General features: G+C 48.7%; 1 protein-coding gene across 1 annotated transcript; it reads right to left on the reverse strand.

Annotated features, from left to right (window-relative positions):
- Positions 1–1,165: 1,165 nt before the first annotated feature.
- Positions 1,166–21,893, reverse strand: TGFBI (transforming growth factor beta induced). Its single transcript, NM_205036.2, has 17 exons — positions 21,749–21,893; positions 18,622–18,720; positions 11,587–11,651; positions 10,965–11,122; positions 10,121–10,285; positions 9,489–9,635; positions 8,672–8,813; positions 7,875–8,087; positions 7,587–7,724; positions 7,192–7,337; positions 6,928–7,064; positions 6,279–6,409; positions 4,341–4,465; positions 3,329–3,431; positions 2,874–2,953; positions 2,364–2,388; positions 1,166–2,209 (listed from the first exon to the last, which is right to left on the reverse strand). Exons 1-17 carry the CDS (start codon positions 21,859–21,861, stop codon positions 2,154–2,156), a joined length of 2,043 nt encoding a protein of 680 aa, NP_990367.2. The 5' UTR covers positions 21,862–21,893; the 3' UTR covers positions 1,166–2,153.
- Between the last annotated feature and the right edge of the window lie 595 nt (positions 21,894–22,488).

Below are 22,488 nucleotides of genomic sequence, written 5' to 3' on the forward strand. Positions count from 1 at the left end.
GAAGCGCAGATCTGATTCCCAAATAGTAGAGTGCCTTGCATCACTTATTCTTGGAGCATCAAAGAAATAAACAGGTGATACCAAACAAAAACAAAACAGAATAGGAAGACTGCCCCTATAACTACACACTCTACTAAGGAAGCTGCAAAAAGGCTTCACCCCTACCCCCCTCAGGTTTTTATATGAGTCCACAATTAATCATCCTGATTGCAAAAAGCTGAGCCTACCTCCTGGGGCTGGAACGGGTGGGTGGCTCACAGCATTCCCCATCACTCCAGACTTAAATAACAGAGGGCTGTATCACCCCAGGGAAACAAGAAGATGAGATGGGAGGCTGGGGAAGGGAAATAAGAGGCTGATTGTTTTTCACACATCTGAATTATGCAGATGGCTCCTGTACAGCAGATGGGATTTCAATTTGGGCTTTTATTGGAAGAAAAAGTGCATATCTCAGCCAGAGTGACCAAAGCCATCTGGGGTGGTTTTTTTTTTTTTTTTTTAAATGCTGCACTTGACACCCTTTTTCTTTTCTTTTTTCCTTGGTAATCGTTGGTTTCACTACAGGTAATACCCAGTCAGGGAATAAATATAGAGCCCTAAAGAGGGTGAAGTGCTGCTGGCATTGTGATGTGGCCAATGGTGCCCTTGGGACACAATGCTGCTGCTGGTTAGGATTGGTGTGGGAGCAATTAAAGCCTTAAATACATTTCTGGGACACCTCAAGCCCCCTGAGCTGTGCTGGATATCAAGCCCTGCAGTGCCTGGGGCTGCCCTGCATCCCTTCCCCCGTGGAGGGGAGAGCCAGAGCCAGCCCAGCCACTCCCAGACATGGATGGCAAAGCCCAGCCTGCAAGGAGCCCCTCAGTTTGAGGGGAGGGTAATGTTTTTGGAGGAGCCCCTCAGTTTGAGGGGAGGGTAATGTTTTTGGAGGAGCAAAATAAATGACATTTGGATTTATCTGCTTTCTGCTGCTATGGGTGGTGGTTGTTCAGCCATCTCTGCTCACATGTTTGCCAGACCCAAAAAATTACAGACACAGAGGACAAGAAAAGAACACTTTGCTAGTAGGTGTGCAAACACTAATCTGCCCAAATCCAAACCTCCCTCCTCACAAACCACCAGCAAACAGTTACAATAAAAAGCTCCCAAGGACTACCAACAGTTCTCATATTTATATTTTTGATTTTATTTTTATTTTTTTTTTATTACAAAAGGAAAAAAAAAACCACAACCATTATTACAAAGGCACCATTTAATGGAAGGCTTCTGCCAGGGAGAACTCTCAATTCAGTACTTTTTGTGAACAAAACTTAAAATCCATAGGCATAAACAAAACCCAATTAAAAACAAAAAAGGAGAGAGAACTCTTCAATCCATAGCTTATAATTATGCACTTTCTTCAAAGTCAATAGGGGCTTCTGTTAAAAGCCATCAAATGAGAATCGTATGGTTGACCTTTAAAACAAAGGAGAAGGAAACCAATGTTGGTTCAAAAAAAAAACCCACCAAAAACCCAATAAAATAATAATTAAAAAAAAAAAAAAACAACAACAAAAATATTGTTTGGGTACTGGTTGATGAATTCAACGAATTTACCCTCTCCAAATCAGTCACTGTTGGCAGTACAGTTGGCAACTCTGGTGATGCATTTGCTTCGAAAGCTAAACATCCACAGGCCATTCCAGCCAACATTTCCCACTTCTGGCCTTGGTTTGGATGGGGGTTCTGGTGAGTTCTTGCCCAGCTTCCCACTTTGGGAGCCTGGTTTTTGCAGAACCCACAGCTGGGAGCCTGGAGCAGGGGCCTTAATTCATCCCCAGGCGAGGCAGCCCCAGGGTGAGCTCTAAGCCTCTCTCTGTGCTGCTGGATCAGGCCTGAATTAGGCGCCTGCCCTTGTCCATCATAGGTAGCAAGCCCAAAACTGGGTATGTCAAAAAAACCCAACCCAACTATCCTCAAGGTGAAAACTTTGTGGTCCAAAACAAATAAAAACGGTCTTAAAAATATATACATATATATATATATGGCTTTTCATTTTTCCGATCCATTCCATTGGAAACAAAAATAAACTTAAGGGCAATATTTGGTTTTCAACGATTCTGTCCTTCCCCCGTGGCGTGGGCAGGGCGGGGGGGTGGAGGCACTGGGCATGGTCAGAACCCACCCGAGTTCTCCTTCATCTTCGCCAGTAGCCGGGAGTAGACGGGTGCTGCAAAGGGGAAGAGCGAACTGGGTGGGACAGACGCACGGACACGCTCCCCTCCCGGCTATGCTGCATCTTGCTTGCAGCAAGAGCACAGAATACACTGTGCTTTAAGGGATGGGATATATGATGGGGTGGGGAAGTGGAGGAGTTGCCTTACCTAGCCGAGGATTCCTTTGAGACACCTGCATGGGAAGAAAACATCGTGCTTGATTAACTACAACAAATCCTTGACAGCTATAAGGCTTTGCATGCCAATACATTCACCCTTAGTCTCCAAAAGGATGCCCACTGTTACACACAACAGCTTGGCTAGAAGAATATTCCTATTTCTCATGTTTAGCTACCTGCTAGTTCTCCTCACACCGCCAACAGTGCTGAAGAAGAGGCGGATAAATGACTCTTTGGTGCCATTTGCATTATTGGAGGTTGACACACACAGCAACGTGCCAAGGTGCACACGGTGTGCTATCAATGGTAGCCTTCATGCTGAAAAAGTATCACTTCTTAGACAACTAAATGAAGAAGAGACGATGGATCAAACCAGAACACATATACAATTACTCTCTTTGGAAGCCAAAATCTCTGTGTGACATTATCTTCAAATCACCATTGCCAAAATGTAATTTCAGTAGAATTCAGTGGATTTTTTGCTGTTTTTTCCTTTTACCTTAGATAGAGCAGATGCCTGTTTGAAGATCTCTAATGCAGGGTCTGCAGGCTCGTCACCTCTTTCTTGTGGCCTTGAAGCTAAGAGTGGGACAGAGACAGCACTGAAATACTAGACACATAAATACATATTCTGATAGATAGATACTAACATATACAGATGGCATTCAAAGCACTCAGGCTGCTTCCTTCCAGTATTTCAAAGCATGTGTTGAAAATCCCATAACACCCACAATAAAGTGAAGTAATTGCTCCCTCCTAAAGCAGAGATGGAGACCACAACTCCAATATGGCATGGCAGCAGAGCACCCACTCCAGCACGAGCAGGCTGTGCTGTACACCCATCACGCATGGTCAGCTCCATGTTTTGATGTTGCTCACTCTACACAAGAGGTGGTTTTGGTGACAGTTCTGCTGTGATGGTGTGGCTCCAAGCACTTCCAAGCAGCAACCTACCCTGAGGCTGCAAGACGGAGCTGACAGCATGAATCACACCGTTCGTGGCCATGATGTCGCTTTCAGCAACGGGCTCCTTGTTGACATGTATTACGTGGTTTTTCTGTTCAGGAGGAGAAAACAAAGTGAAAAAGCAGAAAATGAGAAACTTCTGTCATCTGTGCTTTCCAATTTCATAAAACCTTCATTTGAACTCATTCATTTACTAGGTGGTTGTAAGCATTTTCACTTCCCTTGCCAGTTAAGAGTATAAAACCAAATGATAGCTTGAGCAGAGCAGCCAGCAGGTTTTGGAGCCCAGGTTTTCTCTGTGGGCTGGGTGGAAACACTGCACATCCACCAGCATCCTGGCACAAGGAGAGATTACTATGGGGACTGCAGTGGGAGTGAGCAGACCATGGCTGGACATGGCAGGGGTCTGCCACATGGGCTGGCCAACTCAACACACTCTGGAACAGCAACCTTTCCATTTTTGTCCTGCGTTTTCTTCCTTATGCACAGAGAGAGCTGTGAGTTACATATTTTCTGAGATATATATATTTGTCCTCAGCAGGGAATTCTACATTCTCTTAATGTAGTGCAGAATTTCTGAAATGAAATTATACATCTAAATAAATCCTGCTGTGTTAGAGGAGCCCATGCAGAGATCATTTTCATTACACTGAAAAAGACACGTTAGCTGAACAAGCTATTCATTTGATTTATTTATGTTTTTTCCCCATGACTCAGGGTTAAATTTATAACAGCTCCTGGAAGTCATTTACAATGGGCCTTCTGGGGAGAAAGCTGAAGCAAACCACATTTTAAGGTTGCCAACTTGCTGACTTGGACCCTCCAATGGGTCCCCTCCTTGGCAGCCCCAGTCCCCCCTCCACTACGGCCCCAGAAACACGGCTCAGTGGGACTCTATGCACATTTAGGACAGGCTCCCATACCACCCAACTGAGCAGACATCCTTTGTGCCCTGACATGGACTCTGGTCACAGAGCACGTCCCGTCAGCGCTGACTCACCATGCTGACTTCCAGCTTGTCTCCCTGCATGGACTTGAGCCGCACAAGAGCGCTGACCGCGCCGCTCACCAGGATCTCATCAGCCATGTGGAACTTGAGGATGCTGGCAAGCTCCTTGGCGTTACCTGGGGGAAGAAAACATTTACATTTACGTCAGAGTTCTCTTCCTGTGTTTCATCTGCTGGAGTGACCCTACATGGAAAATATCATTTCCTAAAAGGGAAAGGAAACAATGTAAAACTGAAAAGAACTGTCAGAAACCCTTTGGTTAGAGCTGGCTGGGGCATTGAGGCTGCTCCTGGGCAGGTCAGGATCCCAACTAGTCCTGAAAGACCATCTTCCCTGAAAGCATCCCACCTTGACACATATCAGTTCTGCCCTATGCGTGAAATCCTTTCCTCTTGGTGATGCAGCCTCCTGTTTTTCTCACCGTGCACTCTATGAAACTTCTTCTGGTGCTATTTTCACTTTTCAATGAAGTTTAGAGGGATAAAAAAAGTCAGACTGGGTGAGTTTTAAGGGTCCCTTCTGACTCAAACCATTCCATGATTCTACCTCACTGATGGTTCATAGACTGAGAGCCTGATCCTCTCCTCCATGGGTCTCTCTCTCTATTCTTTTAGCTGTCCTCTGGAACAGATCTTAGGAAGGCAAGCAGTTTCCCCACCAGCACCTATTTTCCAAGAGGCAGTGAGGTGCACAGCGTGGGCCAGCAGCCCTCCTCCATGTTCTCCTTTACAGGCTGTGACTGAAACACAGAGCAACACCCAGAGAGAGACAATGGGGAAGAGCTGGTGCAAAAAATGGCCTTCACACAAGAAACCAGAGAAGTTCCTCCAGCAATGTGGACTTCTTGTTTTGCTGCCTATATCTGACATACACCCTGAGCTTTTTTTCCATTAGAGTTTTTCTGGGGTGGCCACCGCTCACACTGCACAACCTCACCAGCGTGATTCACTTCTTCGTCAGAAGCATAAGCTAAATATTTGCGTGAAAAAACAGGAACATCTGAAGTGCCCACATCTGGGATACTTCATTCCTGCAGCCGTTTATAATAGCTGCAGAACAGCTCTGAAATATTTATACATTAAGCACTGCGCTGGATGTGGAGTCTGATATTACCAATTCCTCATCCATGCACTTAAAAGGATAACCAGCCACCATGGGCAGATGCTTCCTGAATTATGACATCAGTGTTTGGTTGGGCTTTAATGACGAGAAGATGTTACACTGAAATACCTGGCATTGTTTCCAACCACAGCCATTTTCCGACATGAAGAAAATAAGAGATCCTGCTGCTTATTCAGAAGAGGGTTATTAAACACTCCCACGCCTTTCTCTACAGCCAGTCTGCATGCCTGTGCTTTTCAGGATATTGGCCTCCATCTATGCTAGACCAGAGTACTGGTCAGACTTCCTGCTTTACCCATCTATGCATGGATCGAACAACAGCTCTGTTCTTTTAAGAATTACATTTCATACAGTGCAACTTGAGGCTGACCGTGGACCACGTTCGCCATTTGCAGAACTTTCTTTAGACACCCCAAGCCCATGCTATTAAAAGCTACATTCTCACTGCTACCATCTCTGATGTGCAAGGCAGAGACCTCAGTTTCTCTAGATACACCTTAGAGCTGTCTTGCTCACACCAACCAGCGCAGCCAAACTGGAGTCGTAGGAAGGTCATAGCACACACTACAAACACGTCCTCCCAGCAGAAGTATAAGCCCACGGCCATGCTTTGTGTGAGGGCTCAGTTCCACTCCTTTCTGTGCACCCTCAGCTTTCTGCTGCATTGGGCTTTTCCAAATCAGTTATGCAGGAGCTCCATGCTCCCAGCAGACAGGGTCAAAGAATGAGATATGGCAGAGAAGCTGAGCCATTCCCTCACTACCACACCAACAACACACAGCAGCTGAATGCTCTAGAAATGCTCACCCATCAGTTTGTTGAGTTCCCCCTGTGGCATGGCTCGGAAAGCTTCGTTGGTTGGAGCAAACACAGTGAAGGTACCCGGCCTGTTCAAGTTCTCCATGAGACCTGCAGACTGGATTGCAGCCACCAACGTACTGCAAGACATGTAAAACATCGATGGCTTCACCACAAACTACATTCACCACAAACTGCATCCGTACTGTAAAGTTACAATTGCAAAATCCTGCTGGGACCCAGAAGGTCAATTTTAAGCAAGAAGTTGACCAGATATGAGATGATCCTGCAAGTCCCAACAAGGACATCTGAGAAATGACAAAGCAAGCTGGGGCTGCTGAATCCTTGGGGACAAAGTGGCCTGTGAGGAGACACGAAGGCTTGGCCACAGCAGTTCTGATAGGCTGAGGTGGCTACAGGGCTTCTTACTGTAATAAATTGCTCACAACGGGGACCACACATTCTTGGCTCACAATTCAATGAAGGGCTATTTGAAGTCTCACTCTCTATAATTTCAGAATGGGATCGTGGTTTTGGGTACTCTTCCCATGATAAAAATGTTATGTACAGTCAAGACTGCGATCCATAATAAGTAGAATAGCAAACAGAAGCAGCTCTTCTGCTTCTAACTGGCACCTAGGAAGAGCAGAAAGGTCACCTGAAGCGATGGTCTGCCTTGAGAACATCCATCACTGAGCCAGTTGGTGGGGTCAACATCTTGTCCACACTAAACAGTGTCCCAAACCTTCCTCTCTTGTCATGGGCAGCAATGCAGGCATTTTCAATGCACAGGTTCTGCAAATGCAATTCCAGAAAAACAACTTGATCAGTATATGCTTGGAAAGAGAGATCTGGGATGGGACAGAAGTCATCCATGCGGAGCGACCGCCCATATTTAGCACTGCAAGCTGCAGAAACTCACATTGCGGTACACAAATACTCTCAGTTCCTTGTCACCCAGCGTCTGTAGTTTCTGACCGTGGTAAAGATATTTAGAGGAGAGCTGATCTTTAACAATGTGGTTCAGAAGCAAATTTTTCATACTGCTGTCAACAGTGGGGCGTTTATCTGCAGCCAAGAAAATAAGGACAGAACTAATGACTCACTTAGAATGACCACAGAGACACTAAAAACATCCACATGCAGATTACTACCCACAACAGGTTTTAATTTTGAAGCTACATGTCACCATCTACAGCTGAGGGATTTGAGAGAAGGTTTGCGTGCTTGCACGCTGAAACTCAGCCAAAGAGAGACAGCTCAAAGCAGATCTGTGGCCCAGACCAATAGGAGAGAGGGATTTACCCCACATTTTACCTTTGAACACCTCATTCACTGGGGCAAGGAGGGTCACCCGCTCACTGCCAGTTAGATGTGAACTTAGCCCAGCTTGTCTGAAAAGGTTCATAGACTCCGAAACTTCAGATTCCTGGGCCAACTCAAACAGGGTCTTAGCTGAAAAGAAAAACAATGCATAGTAACATCTCATTAAACACGATCCACTCATTGCTACAAAAAATACTCATGTTCTCTAAGTCTTCTTCGACAAAAAAAGCAGACAAAAGGAAGGGAGCAGAAGGAGAGATGCCATAGTGTCTCCAATACCTGAGTCTGGGATCAGCAGCTCATTGACAAAGTGGACAACACCGTTGGTAGCCAGGATGTCCTTGTTGGCAATGATGGCCCTCCCATTGAGCGTCAGCTCTTCCCCACTGCAGCCCACATCCAGGGTGGTTCCTTCCAGCGTCTCCATCGTCAGCCCAGCGATGATGGCCTCAGCACACATGGCTGACTTCAGGATGTGATGGTTCAGCAGGTCTGCGAGAGAAGCAAGTGTCTTAGCGAGCTGGAAATATCAACCCTGCAATTACTGCAGGTTTTTGGGACAGCATTCTAAAGGTGCGGGCCTCTGAGAGAGGGAGCACAGGGCTCCATGACACAGGATGCACAGCTATTTCAGACTGTGTTGGCTTTAATTCAGCAGTCTGTGAAATGAAGTGTTCTATGTGGATGATTTCTATATGCTCTTGTTAACTTCAGAAAGGTTTTGTGTGATTACTCAATTCATTTGCCAAAGGAAGTTATACTGATTAGATGCTAGTACTCTCGTAGCTATAGACTGATAGAAATCATTGCCACAAGGAGGACTGCTAAGAAAATACTTGGAATGATGCGTCAGTCCCTCCTCTATCTCTGTTAACACCTTCTCTGCAACATCTACACAACTACATCCAAAGAACCCTGGACTGTCCAGGCTAAAAAGATGGAGGATGTCAAATGTGTTGACTGCAGCTATTGTTAGACTGTGCCAAGGAGTTGCTCAGATCTATCTGAAAAGGAATTCTGAAGAACTGCAGAATAATCTTTGGTCTCTCAGTGGGCTTGATAAACAAAGCACTCACCCCTCAGGGCTTCTGGGTCCCCCAGGATCCTGTTCAGCATCTCTCGTGGGATCTTCTCAAAGGCTTCGTTGGTTGGAGCCAGAAGAGTGTACTGGCCTTCACTCTCCAGCAAGCTGTTGAGGTCAGAAGCAGCCACAGCAGCCTTCACAGAAACAAGGAGAGAGGGTAAAATGCATCCAGCCAGAATGCAAAGGTCAGCAGCTTTGTCCAGGCAGTCACTGAGAGCCAGATTTACTACAGCTTTTAGAATTTCAGTGCACGTACAAAAGTCCTGAATAGCTTCTTTCAGCACTTTGGTCCCTCTATAAATTTGGCCCGGCCTCTTGGTTCTCTTGTGCTCCAAAAATCTGAGTACAAGAGCTTTTTTAGGCCAGTCTCAGAGCCAGTTCAAATACCCCAATGTGCCTGGAAAGGGTCACCGCAGTTCCAGTAAATAATTCAGACCAGACTTTACAGCTGGAGAACTGCAGAACTCTGCTTTCCTCTTTATGCCTTTACTTGGCAGATAGCAAAGCAAATATGTTGGTACACATCAAATCTGAAGAGTTAACAGCTCCTAAGGCTGGTTTTATGATACAAGAGAGAGGGGCCAGACTCGGTCTGTGTCTTCCTCCTGACAGCAGTAGCAGGGTGATAATTATTCTCATAAAAATCCACTGATATCAAGCACTCTTCCTACAGCAAAACAAGCTCTACTGGTACAAAGGTGTTATCAGCAGCTGTAGAGTTACAGCATTCACAAATTGGCAAACTTCACTAGGAGTGGGACGAATGAATATCTCTAAGGAGCCCTTCAGCACGCATGGGTCAGACTCACCCGAAGGGTCTCCAGGCTTTCCTCAGTCTCAACGATGTGCTGAATGCTGTTCGTGGTGGTGGAGATGACTTTGTCAATGACATGAACCACTCCGTTGGTGGCGTGGTGGTCAGCTTTCAGCAGCCTGGCACAGTTCACAGTCACAATCTGCAGAGGGAAAGATGCACAGGGTGTTATGGGCACTAAAACAAGAAGGTGAAGCAGCCACCGCTGTTATTCTATCTCCAACACTGTGAGCAGTAGAGTACCAAACCAGCAGGAGCAGAAATGTGGTTTCCTAAACAAAAAAAAAACCCAAACACATAAAGAATGAGAGTGCTCTTTCAAAAACTGTTTGAAGGGTATTGTGTTTAAAGAGCTTTGAAAGCAATCAGTGGTTTTGTCTACCCTAAGAAAATATGCAACGTCAAATACTTAGGCAAGCATCATGTTACACACCAACTTCCCTGCAGCAGCATCTACAGAACTAACCACTTACTATATTCTTTTTTAGTTCCTTCCAAATGTCTATCCTAAGTCACTACTCTTCAGCCTAAGCCTTACAAAGGTCTGGAGGACGAAGAGCTGTGCAGGAGCTGCAAGACAACAGAACAGCAAGCCTGCTGTGGGCAGGTCGAATGCCAACATCTTACCCCATTGGGATAGTGGTGGATCTGGATGGGCAGGTTCTGGTACATGGAGTTAAGCGTTGTCCCATGCTTCAGGTCATCCGTGAGGACCCGTTTGTTCACCATGTGGTAGCGGAGGGCATTGAGCAGCTCAATGTTGACGTTGCTGACCAAGGAATCCAGTGTTTCCTGAAAATCAGCAACATTCATTTTTCAGTGCTTGTTCATCTCTTCAGCTTGTCGTTGGGGAGAGTCAGGAGGTTTGGCTGTACCAAAGGGCCACGTGTGTGTGTGTGTGTATATGAGGTGATATGTTCAACCTTATGCCACCTGTGCAGACTCAGAGCTCTAACTTCCATCAAAGCTCATCTTCTGCCTTAAGGCAGCTCTGGCAGCTCTGGCAGCCCTGTCCTTGGCAGACAGATGGCAGCAAGCTCCAGAGTGGGGTCATGGCACGGACACAAGCAATAAGGTGACCAAAGGCGCTGACAAAGAAAGGTGACCTTCCACACCAGTAAGGAGCTCTGCTGCTGCTGCTGCTTGGGGGTAGGGGCTTCAAAATGATCAAGAGTAAACAAAGCAGTAAAGAAAAATTGAAAGAGATGCCAAGTTCCTTGTTGTCTTACTGCAACGCCTAACACTAAGAAGCGGGGAAAACTGAATGAGGTGACTTCTATATCCACCCCCTGCTGAGCACCCACATCACTGGGCAGCACTGAGAGAAACAAAGCTCTGGAGCTGACAGCGGTTCCCATCTTGGAAATTCCCAGCCCTTCCTACACCAGGATGTGCCTGTTCTGCAGATGGGGCTGAATCTCCATTACAGAAAGCCAGGGGAAGAAGAGGAAGAAGGGGAGCGAACTCTTACAGCAGACAAGGAAGCCCAGGCCTCGTTACTTGGGGCAAAAATAGTAAAAGTTCCAGGTCCTTCGATCTCTGGCCTCAGGTTGGAGCGGTCGGAGTAGAGCTGTGTGGTGGCAGAGCCCACCACTCCCAGGGTCTCGTAGATGTTTGCGAGTGGCAGTGCTGAAAAAAGACAGGTTATGTTCCCCAGACCCCATTAGTCCTCTCCCAGCCCCCACCAGCGACTGAGCTGTATTTCCTATTAGAGGGAATTTTGCCCAACTCACACTTGCCAAAGCAGGACTGAGCACAGACTGGCAGAACTGTCTGTTATTCTATCGTTACCTTGTATTGCATTTCCAATAGAGCTGTATTACTTGTTGGAAAGAGTAATTCCCCATGGCCCTCCCATGCTTGATTGAGTTTAATTATATCCAAGGTTTTAAGTTGTCTGGAATACTTTGCACGCTTTGGAGCTAATCTGGCACTCAGCTGGTGCTCTGCTGAGTCCATTTTCGACTCATTCAAGGCAATCTTGTGCACAAATTGCAAAACTCAAATCCACTCTGAGTAATTCTCTAGCATTCTCCTCAACTGGGCTGACGTATGATTTTAAGAAGTCTGAAAAATGTCAAACACGTTTTTACCAGCTGGGCAGCCTTTTTCTCCAGGAACTTTTTCATATCCAGGACAGCACTCGTAGCTGATCACTCTGGAATAAGAGATGGATACAGGAGATTAACAGAGAGCATTTCACTGCTTTTCCTTTATTAGCTATAGCCCTGCCTGCACTCATCCCTATTTGGTGATGTTTCTAAAGCAGATGCTTCCTCAAAAACATCTACTTGAGCAAAAGACAAACCGTATCTAACATCTCCTCCAGGGCTGCACGTTGCCAGCTTCTCCACAGAACAAAAACCGAAACTATCTCTTTTCAAAACCACCCTTGCCCAGCTATTTTGCTGGTCTCTGTATAAACAGTGACGGAGACTGAAAGCAATGGGCCCAGCAGAAAACCTCAGGAAGGCGGTGAGCTCAGCACCATCTCAGGACCTGCATGGGACAAAGAAGTGAGGCACAGACCTACAAGTGATGGTAGACATCTACATCTCCAAGTATCTCATAGGAGAGGACTCAGAAGTGATGATGATATATCCCTGCCTACAGCAATGGGGGTGGAACTAGGTGATCTTAAAGGTCACTTCCAACCCAAACCATTCTGTGATTCCATGATCTCCAGGTATCTCCTAGTGGGATTTGGTGCCAGCTGCCTATTTCCCAGCTATTCTTCTTCACCACGAGCCAGCATTGAATACTGAGCACCCATCTATAGCACTGAGGGCTTCAAGCCAACGGCTGTGCACTCATTCAACGCACACAAGATTAAGGATTGAGAAAAAACTCGAGTGCTTCTTTGATCCATGACAGAGTGGAACAACACAAGACATACCAAAACACCCCATACCTCTGATGTGCATTTGTATTTCTGGCAATGGGAATTCTGTTCATTGAGTTCATCCCTTTCCTCAGAAGAATCTGCGGATCTCCCAGTGTATCTACTGGGTTTGGGCAACGTGCTACAACTCCAGTATGACTGCTCTACTAAACCAGCCAAGCGTTTCTCCTGTGCTTCATCCCACTCCTGTCCACCCCAGAAATCATCTGCTTGTTTATAGCAACACTGGCATGACAGATCCAGAGGGGAAAGAGCATCTCTGGTCTTGGCTGCTTGGAACCATGGATGGATGTCCATCCATGGCCTGAATGCTGCACCCATTGTCTGCAGCTCAATGGGAAATAAAAGAAGTCATCCAATTCTGGCCATTAAAGGGAACGACACCATATAAACAGGAAAAAATAATAATAAAAGTCAGTCTGGGAGTGGCCTATTCATTTTTCACAGGGGTTTCTTTCACTTGTTGCTCTTAGGCTCGGTGTGAAAGGAGCAAGGCCATCTGATGGATCGATATTCCTCCTACAGAGACGTGCTTCCTCTGTGCTCCCGGCTGGATTTGAGACAAGTCCTGTGCACACCCACTCAGAGAAAGCAAAATCCTCAAGCTTCAGATATTTGTCATCATTTTAGCAGTGTTAACAAACAGTGGAAATGCCTGGGGTTTAAGAGGGAATTCTTCGGGGTAATTAAGAGCCAGCAAGTGAAACAAATACCTGCTTTTCTGTGACAGAAGCAAATAAATTCTGTCTCACGGTTTCCTAAGAGAATTACAAAGCAAACCCAGACTGATTGTCTAGACATTATATATTCCATGTGGGAACGAGTTTGCCTAAAGCAATCCCTTCCTTTGACTACTGGAGATCTTAACACCCTGCTGCTCCGCTCTCCTCAGCCCCCGTCTCGTGTTCATTACAAACACACACTTTCTCCCTCTGCCACCTCCCTCCCCTACCTCTGATTTTTCGGTTTTTTCCACCCTAGAAACTAAATCCAGTCTAGACAGTTCCCCTGGTTCAGAGCTGCAATCAAAGACGAAGAGCTGATTAAAAAGAAATCATTGCAAAGTTCAGCATAAATAATTCCTGAGTGCTGACATAGGCTTTAAAAGGCTTATTTATGGATCGATGGGAGCTGAATGAGCTGCGAGGAGTGGGCGGGATGTGGTGCACACGGGGCTCAATGCTGGGGGCTGGGACAGGAGCCGAGGGCAGTGGGATGGGACAGGACCACACCGCCTGCTTTTTGGGGTGGGGGCCATCTCCAGCATCACCACACCAGGGCAGCTCATGGCAAGGAGCACCAAGGCCAGCAATGGGGTCAGCTCCGCTTGCGGGCAGGCTCCTTTGAGCCTCCAGTCTCACCCATTGAAGGGAACCACCAGCATCACCTGGCCCTGTGCACCAAGTTCACCATTCACAGCCTCCCCTCCCAACTCGTCCTCTATGATCTCAACAGGGATTTTTTTTTAAAGCTTTCTGAATACCAGGAAAGGCCGGGTGGACACAAAGGTGCTCAGCCAAGCACTGGCCCCTATGAAGAGCCAGTCTCAGGGCTCATGAAACCATCCCTCTGGGTCCCTTTGGTAACCCTGCCCATGGCAGGGGGGTTAAAATTAGAGGATCTTTGAGGTCCTTTTCAACCCAGGCCATTCTGTGATTCTACAATTCCCACCTTCAGCCATATTCCCTGCTGTGGCTGATGGGTGAATCCATCCAATGCGATCACCCAGTGCGCCCAATAAAACATGGATACAGCTCGAGGGGTTGCACAGCTCTGGGGCCCAGCTGGTCCTGCAGCCTCATCCAACCCCAGGGAGCAGTGTGGCTATGGCTGCTCTGCCCCATTTTCAGGATACGGTACCTTACACATCTATACGGGAACAGGGATGCTTCTTTGATATGTTCTTCTCCACGAGCCCCAGTTTTCACGAAATGAACAATCTGACCCTGCTGTCCAAAGGCTTTGGCTGTACCAAATCTTTAAAATCCAGAGGATTTGGCACAAGAACCAAGCCAAGGTGCTGGTGTCACCCCAGCTGGCTCCACACAGCAGCACGGGTTCAATAAGCAACACTCTCCTACAAAGTGCACTTGTCACCTACTCTGCAACACCTCTTCTCACCACCAAGGGTGGTCAGGAACTGGAATGGGCTGCCCAGAGAGGTGGTGGAGTCACCGAGCCTGGTGGTGTTCAAAGAACGTTTGGATGTTGTGTTGAGGGACATGGTTTAGTGAGAACCATTGGTGAAGGGCGAATGGTTGGACTGGATGATCCTGTGGGTCTTTCCCAACCTTGGCAATTCTATGATTCTATGATTCTAATTTCCTGACTCCCTCACTGAGAACTTTTGCCTTGAGTCTTCATAGCTCTTCAGCCTTCGGTTTGGAAATGCTGCACTCCTAAATGGCAAAGCGTGTGAGTGCAGAAGCAAGCCCCTTGCTTTTTATTAGTCATTGTTTCACTGCTGGGGCATTCTTAGGATCTGAAATTAAATTTTAAGTGCATTTTTCAAGGTAATAAAAGTAAGCTTAGGCATATATTAGTGAATAAAGATCCATTTGTAATAATTTCCTGTAATAAAACCCATATGTTTTGGTTTTGTACAAAGCGTGCCAGAGATTCATTTCTTTTCCTGAGCTGAGGAAAGTACAGCAACAAAAAAAAAAAGTTAATTCAAAAAAGAAAAAGAGAAAAGGAAAAGCACTGAGGGGCAGCTCGCTGCTACCAGTTATTCCTCAAATAACAACAATAATAATAAAATGTGTGTAAGCCGTCCTGTTCTCAAGGCAAATAGTGCGTGTGGGAGGCATTCAGTGCAACCCCCACTTCCAAAAGAATGAGCCCAGTGCTTAAGGGAGGTAGGAGCATATAAAAAGCCCAGTCACAACGATGAGAATATACTCTAAATAAACTATTTCCTTGGCCTTGGAATAACCAACAGTGGAAAATTACCTAATTACCAAAACAATCTTGTTTCAGTGCTCATTAAAATCAAAGCGGTGTCAGACTTCTTGCCAACTGCCTTATCTCACTTCATCAGCAAGTAATGCAATGATAAAACGTACATAAATCCTCTATCTAATTTCTCCCCAGCTGCGTGAGCCAACACTTCAACAAAGAGGAGAAAAGCAGAAGAAAAACGTAGATAAAGAGGTGAGAGTCCCCTTCTGATGCATGAGTTGGATTTTCCATCGTGCACATCCAGCTCCGGCGCAGCGCTCCACCCCAATGCATTGGACGATGCTGTTCAAGAAGCAAGCAGGCAAAGCCACACCACCAAGGCTGGTGCTCACAGGCAGAACTTGGTTCTGTCAAGTGAGAGCTACAGGGCAATGCCACACAGCACCCTCTGCACCTCTGGGAGTGGTTCTGGAGCAGCACCTGGAAGGTGATGTGCCTGGAGGCAAGACTGAAGACCAAGCATATCCTAAGTGTTGGGCTAGATGATCTTTTTCCAACCTTAACGATTCCACGATTCTAATCTCTCCAGTTTCTCAGTGTCTCTGGACACGCTAGGATGATGGAAAATAAAAGAAATCAAAAATCAGAGCAGCCAAATCTACCTTCCTGGAGCCAGGTAGCTGCATCTGCAACACACCTCCAATTTGTCACACCACTGACACCTCAAGCAAATAAAGATAATAGGTCAAAAGCAAAGCGGATGCACCGAGTCAAGCATCTGACAACCTGGGACTTCACAAAGGTGGAAAAAAGCCTTTTAGGAAGAGGAAAGAAGTGATGATGCTTATCCAGAGAAGCTCTGGTGGGAGACGGGCACTGGGACCCCATTGGGCTGAAGAAGTGCATGCAGCCACCGTGGGGAAGACCCAAGCATGGATCCCCACTGAAGGCTGCAGCCTCCAGTTCAGCTGACACACGTGCCAAATCCTGATTATTGCTGGGACTTGAGGCTATTCTCAGGAGCTCTGCCAGACCAGCTCAGCCCCACGCACAGGGCCGGTTTTGGGGCTCGTGCTGGGCACCATCACCTGTGCCCATGCCTGCTCCTGGAAGGCAGAGCACCCAGCACAGAGCACCCCAGGCCCTGACACTGCAGTGAGAGTCCACTTGCTGTAGCACAGCAAACACATCCTTTATGAACAGCTCCTGATTGCTTCCATACGCCGGGAGCACCGTGTCCAGCGGGAGTCATCATTGGCAAACATCTGTAATCAGAGCTGTCCCAGGGTGCTCCAGAAAATCTGAGTGAGGCACACATCCTTTGTTCTGCATCAGCATATAAGGAGCAGAGCAAAGCCTGGGCTCAGAAAGGGCTGGGAAGGGAGAAAACGACAGTAAAACCCATTGTTGGGATGACGCAAGGTGAAGAATAGCGAGCAAATTCCATGTGTAATGGGAACATTATCTCATAGGTTAACACACAGGTTAATGCTGCGTGAACTTTCTTCTCAGCAATGCATCATTGGATAAGACATTCGGGTAAAAAGCAGGGAAAAAAAGGTTGGAAGAGATCACCCCATCTCCTCAAATGACATCACCAAGCACTGCTAGATGCCAGTCCCTCCAGCCCCTCCTGGAGATAAGTGGGGGAGTTGCTTTCTGCCAAATATATATTGGGTTACTTGAGGTTTAGCTTCTGATGTGCTTCAGAGCTGAAGCAACCCACAGCTGGCATCATCTTGGCCTTCACTGATTTTAAGGGCAAAGCTATCCCACACCCACAGCACTGCCTTGTTTGGTTTGGCAGCTGTGCTACTCCCTTATCAGAAGAAGTGAAGCTGATACCACCCTGCCATGCCAGGATCTGGCCCACTGACATCAAAAAAGCCGCTGTTCAGCCAAGAGGGGAGTGTGAATTCTGATCATTCCGATTAAATCTCCCTATATTTGGTGCTTTCATAGAATCAGGGGGGAGTTGGTTTGCTCTGCGGAAGGGGCAATTCTACCTCCCCCCTCATAATACCAACACAGATCCATAAAACCAAACCCAACAGCCAGCAAAAACAGCTAAACCAACAAAGGCAACAGCAGCACAGCTCACCCCCACTACAGACCTCAATGCCCGCTGCTTCCTACAGAACCAGTTTATTTAATCAGCAGTGAAGAGCAGCCCGTTCCTATAGATCCAATTACACATCACGGGGGCCGCGTGCAGTGGATGACTCCTGTTGTTTGCTCTAGATCAGTGACTTCTCACAGCACATGATTTCAAGCGAGAAGAAGCTGCTGGGGCTTTGGTTTCATCTGTCTGAAGCCCTGCTTGGACTCCAAAAAGCTTCCCTGCTCCCAGTTGCAGCCTGGCGCTGAGTCAGGCATGCATGGCCATCATTATCTGCTGACTGCATCACTCACAGGAATGTCCCCAGGCTGCCCGTGCCCATACTTTATGCAACAGCTACTTGAATATTATCATTTAGATGTGGAATTGGCCGGTGAGGGTGATTAACTTTCCTGGTGGAGTCATCAGAGCGCTGGCTAAAAGCGACACCTCTCTCTCTTTATTTCTGTTTTTACTTCCAAAGAAAACATGTGCAGATGAATTTAATGGTCTCTCCAATATCCATCAGGCTGCCTTTTCTGCCTGTTGTTTTTTGTTCTTTTGCTTTTTTTCAGCACTGAGCCTAGCAGTGAAAGAAGGAGACACACTGACTACTAGAAGACACCTGGTCCACGCTCCATTATAGCATCCACACTTACAGCTCCGAGAGCCATACAAGTACCCATAGAAATGCAACTAGAATGAATCATCAGGGTTTGAATAGCACAGAATCAGAATGGTTTGGGTTGGAAGGGACCCCTCTGGGCCATTGGGTCCCACTCCCTGCAGTGAGAAGGGACACCTGCAGCTCCAGCAGTGCTCAGAGCCCCTCAGCCCGGCCTGGGCTGTCTCCAGGGATGGGGCACCCCATACATCTTTGGACGACCTGCTCCAGCACTTCACCACCCTTACTGTAAACATCTCCTTATATCCAGTCTTAACCTCCCCTCTTTTTGTTTGAAACCATTTCCCCTTGTCTCATCACAACAGACCTTGCTAACGAGCCTATAGACACAGTATTTACCACTCTTAACATCTAAACATTTCGGAATCATGTTTGTCACAGGAGAAAAGCACAAGACACGAGCATATTTTCAGCAGTGAAAGGCTAACACAACTCTTAACATCCAACGCACACACCCAACTCACACTGCACCACGTGCCTCTCCATCCCAGCACCCAGCCAGGCCTTGGGGCAGCCCTGGGGGTTTCCCACCAAGTACTCACGTTGCCTTCCCGCAGATCTTCCTCTGGTACCACTGCTTGCAGTTGGTGAAGTATTTCCTGTTGGTGCCAATCAGCTTCTGCACAGCACAGACGTTGGGGCTGCAGGAGGGACAAAGCAGAGCGGGGTCCGTCAGGGGCCCAACAGCAACCAGAAGGGCCAGCAGGGAAGGAGTGCAGGGAGTGGGGTGTGTTGGGGAGGTCACAAAGCGAAGGGAGAAAGGGAAGAGCTCTCCCTTCACTCTGCAATGTTATGTTTTTCTTCACCGTGTGCAAAAGCTCCACATCTTCTACCTCTCCCCAGAATATACAGGAATGATGGTTTGGTCGAGATTTCTACGGCAAACAGCAATTTAAAATCTGGGGTCCCTAGTGAATCTAATCAAGCCTGCAATAATTCAAACATTTCCCAAATTTCAATGGCTTAGGAGCTAACGGAAGACAGACATGAATCAGCACACAAAATGGGTCCTTTGCTGTCTGATGGGCTCCACCTGTGCTGGAGGCGGATGCAGACGGGGAAGCACTGTGCAGGGTGGCACAGACCAGCAGTGGCTGTGAGATCCCAACCTAGCGGCTCCCAGGAGCAGCCCCTCCACCAGAAGAATACACGTGGGGCACTACGTGTGTGAGTCATCCCAGTGACAGCTGACAGCAGCCTTTCAGCTTTCTAAGAAGCTGAGAGCAAAGCTGTGGTCAAACAGGAGCTGAGTCGCGTCTGCTTTGGCCAGCACAGTGCTTCCCTGCTCCTCCCATCACCAGCGCCCTGCGCCTCCTGTGCCAGCAGCTGTGACCATGGGCATGGCACCCTGTGCCCACAGCTAGTGCAAGTGGGCACACGTCATTCCCTTGTTGTGTGTAAGGAGAGGGACAAGCAGAGAGAATCTCTTACAAAAGAGTAGGAATCACAAATCCGAACGCTCAGCTGGCGCAGGCTGGCAGCAGCTCAGTGCTCCCCACACCAAATCACAGCTGGGAGACACGTCTGTGCTCTGGGACTCAGCCCACCTCGGCTCCCCCGGCCCCACCATGTGGTTCCAATCAGATCCAAATTCCAAATCTCGCCTCGATTTCAGCGTCTGGCTGACGGCGGCGGACAATCCCTCTAATATTCATCCTGACAAGCCTGGCTACTGAAGGACTTGTTTGATCACTTCCCCCACGTCCCCGGGAGCAGCCTGCCAAGAAAACCCCAAACCGGTGCTACTTTTCCCCCTCCTCCCTCTCCGGGACCCCGCGCTGCAGGGGGTGACCTATTGCGAAAAGCTCTTCCCTGGTTCTCCTCCACGCAGAGAGGTCCCCCCAGGGCTGTGCTGTCAGTGATTCCCACAGGCCGGCTGTAGTAGCGGCTCCCCGCCGTGAGCATTCTGGGTCTTTGCCCAGTCTGGCTTAAAATGAATTTGTCAACACTCTCCCCTCTCCTCATTGGAGTTCATCACCTCTGCCGTGGCGTTCCCAGCACGCTGATCAAACCGCCCATTGTTGGGCTGTGTTGGAGCCCAGCTCTCAGCAGGCAGAGCTGCTGGGCCGGGGGCAGCCCTGGGAAGGGGCAGAACGGAGCAGAAAGGGGCAGAATGCACCGCCCCCCAGGTCCTGCACCCAGGCAGTGCTTGGAGGTTTTCATCTCCAAGTGCTAATGCTCCCTCTATACTTTTCCCCTCCAAGAGCTGAACTGATTCACTTAAGAACTAATTCAGATGTCCAAGTGTTGCTGCAGAGCCCAGTGCTCCCACCCGGCTCACTGCTGGCTCAATGGGAGCACGATGGCACAAGGGATGCTTGCAGCAGGGGGGCACTCCTGCACATCCCTCCTGCAGCCACCAGCTTTGAGGTTTGACATCACTGCATCCCTCTGACACATCATCAGTCGGTGTTCAAAAGTCAGATTAAAAATGAGGGTGGTGTAAGTCGTGCTCCCCACCAGGGAGGCACCCACGAGCCAAGTGCTGTCATCAGCTACATGGGATTTATCTCAGCACAACCTCACCACCTCTACGGACCTCGCCATGCAGCGCAGCCACATCTGCCCCTGTGCTGCTCTCAGCGGTGCTTTACACCAAAGCTGCACCAACTCACAGCTCTGAGCAAACTTCTGCCTTAGGAACAGCACCAGCTCCGGGCATTTACTTTGTTTCAGACCAGGCAGAGATGAAGAACAAGGCTGTGTTTGTACACCAATCGCTGCGATTCATTCAGCACCGAGATTTTACAAACAGACGTCTGCTCAGAGCTCGCCTCTTAGATTCTCTATCTGGTCAGATAGGCAAAGCGTTCCCCTTCCTGTAAATACTGGGCTGGATCCCTGCCAGACACCTACCAAGCTGCAATATTTCAGCCCAGGGTTTTCTGAAAGCCATTCATGACCCTTCGGCGATGCATTTCAATGGAGGCTACAGCTCAATCAGCGCCACCACAGTGAGCAACAAAAGCCACCTGAAGCAGCTCTCATCGTTTCACTCCAACTCCTTCCCAAAAGGCAACCATGAAGGTCTGGTTGGTTTTCTACCTGCCAGTAAATACACCGCACTCTGCAGCCCATCGTACACTGCTCATCCAGCAATAGATCTACCTGCACTGCTGGGGTACTCCATATCTCAGAAGGTCTATGATTAAAGAAGTGATGACTTCAGTCAGGAATACATTCAGGATGTAGAGTCAGATTAAATTGGTGCTCACCCAGAGAGATACCCTTCTGCCATTGAAACCATTCTCTTTTTCTATACATTCATGAAAACAATAATTCCTTCCATGGGACGCCTAGCAATTCCAAATCTGGGATATGTCTTTTTTCGTCCCCTTTTTCCTCAATGAGGAGGCAATGATAGCATCACTGAGTGATCCGACAGGGCATCGGGACTATGAAGCATCCTGAGAGAAGGTGGGAAAGCTGTCAGAGGAAGGAAGAAAAATCACGGGGGAAGGAAGGAAAAGCCCTGAGAGAAGGGAGGAAAAGTCGCAGAGGAAGGAAGGAAAAGTTGCAGGGGAGGAAGCACGGCACCGATCGCAGCCGGGCTCTCCCCGCACACGCAGCCCGGCAGCTGCACCAATAGAAAGAAAAAAAAGTTCTGTGGGTATTTCTTTTGCTTTTTCTCCCCCCTCTCCCCGCGGGCAGAGCGGAGCCGCCGCTTACCCGTGCTGCCGGCCGCGGAGGCGGCTGTGCTGCAGGACCTGCTGGTACGGGGACTTGGCGGCGGCGGCGAGCCCCAGCGCCAGCAGCAGCAGCGGCAGCGACGGGCGCGCCATGGCCGGGGCCGCTTCAGGACGGGCCGGACGGGACGGAGCAGCCGCGCGTCCCCGTTAAATGCGGCGGCGGCGCGGGGGCGGGGAGCGGCGGTGCGGCCCCGCGGGGGGAGCGGAGCCGCCGCCCGGCCCGGCCCGGCCTTGCGGGAGGGGAGGGGAGGGGGGGGGGGAGGGGGGGGGGAGGGAAGAGGGGGCCGCCCCGGGGACGGCATCCAACCCTCGGGCCGCCTGCCCAGCCCTCCGCCGGACCTCGAGCAGAGCGCTGTTCCAGCCTCCCGCCGGCGCCTCGCTTCGTCCGCAATCTTTTTCTTCTCCTCCCGAACCCTTTATTCCACCCCCCCACCCCCCCCCCGCCACTTCCCCTATAAGTCGAGTCCCCGATGTGCTCCGGGGGTCCCGTCTGATCCCAGCCCCAAGGTTGCTGCCGGGCCTGCCCCACAGGCGCTCCCAAAAGCACCTCTGTCCACCCGTGCTGCACCTTCTCACACGGCTGCTGCGTGCCCCCAGCTCTCAGGGCCGTGCTTGCTGAGAGGCTTCTTTCACAGCCCACCAGGAGCAGTGAGGCTGCCCTCAGTATGCTCCACTGGAACGGGTTGGTTGTTTCCCCCGGGTTGAGCCCGGGGCTGAATT

Source organism: Gallus gallus, chromosome 13, assembly GCF_016699485.2.
Source record: "Gallus gallus isolate bGalGal1 chromosome 13, bGalGal1.mat.broiler.GRCg7b, whole genome shotgun sequence".
Classification (NCBI taxonomy): domain Eukaryota; kingdom Metazoa; phylum Chordata; class Aves; order Galliformes; family Phasianidae; genus Gallus; species Gallus gallus.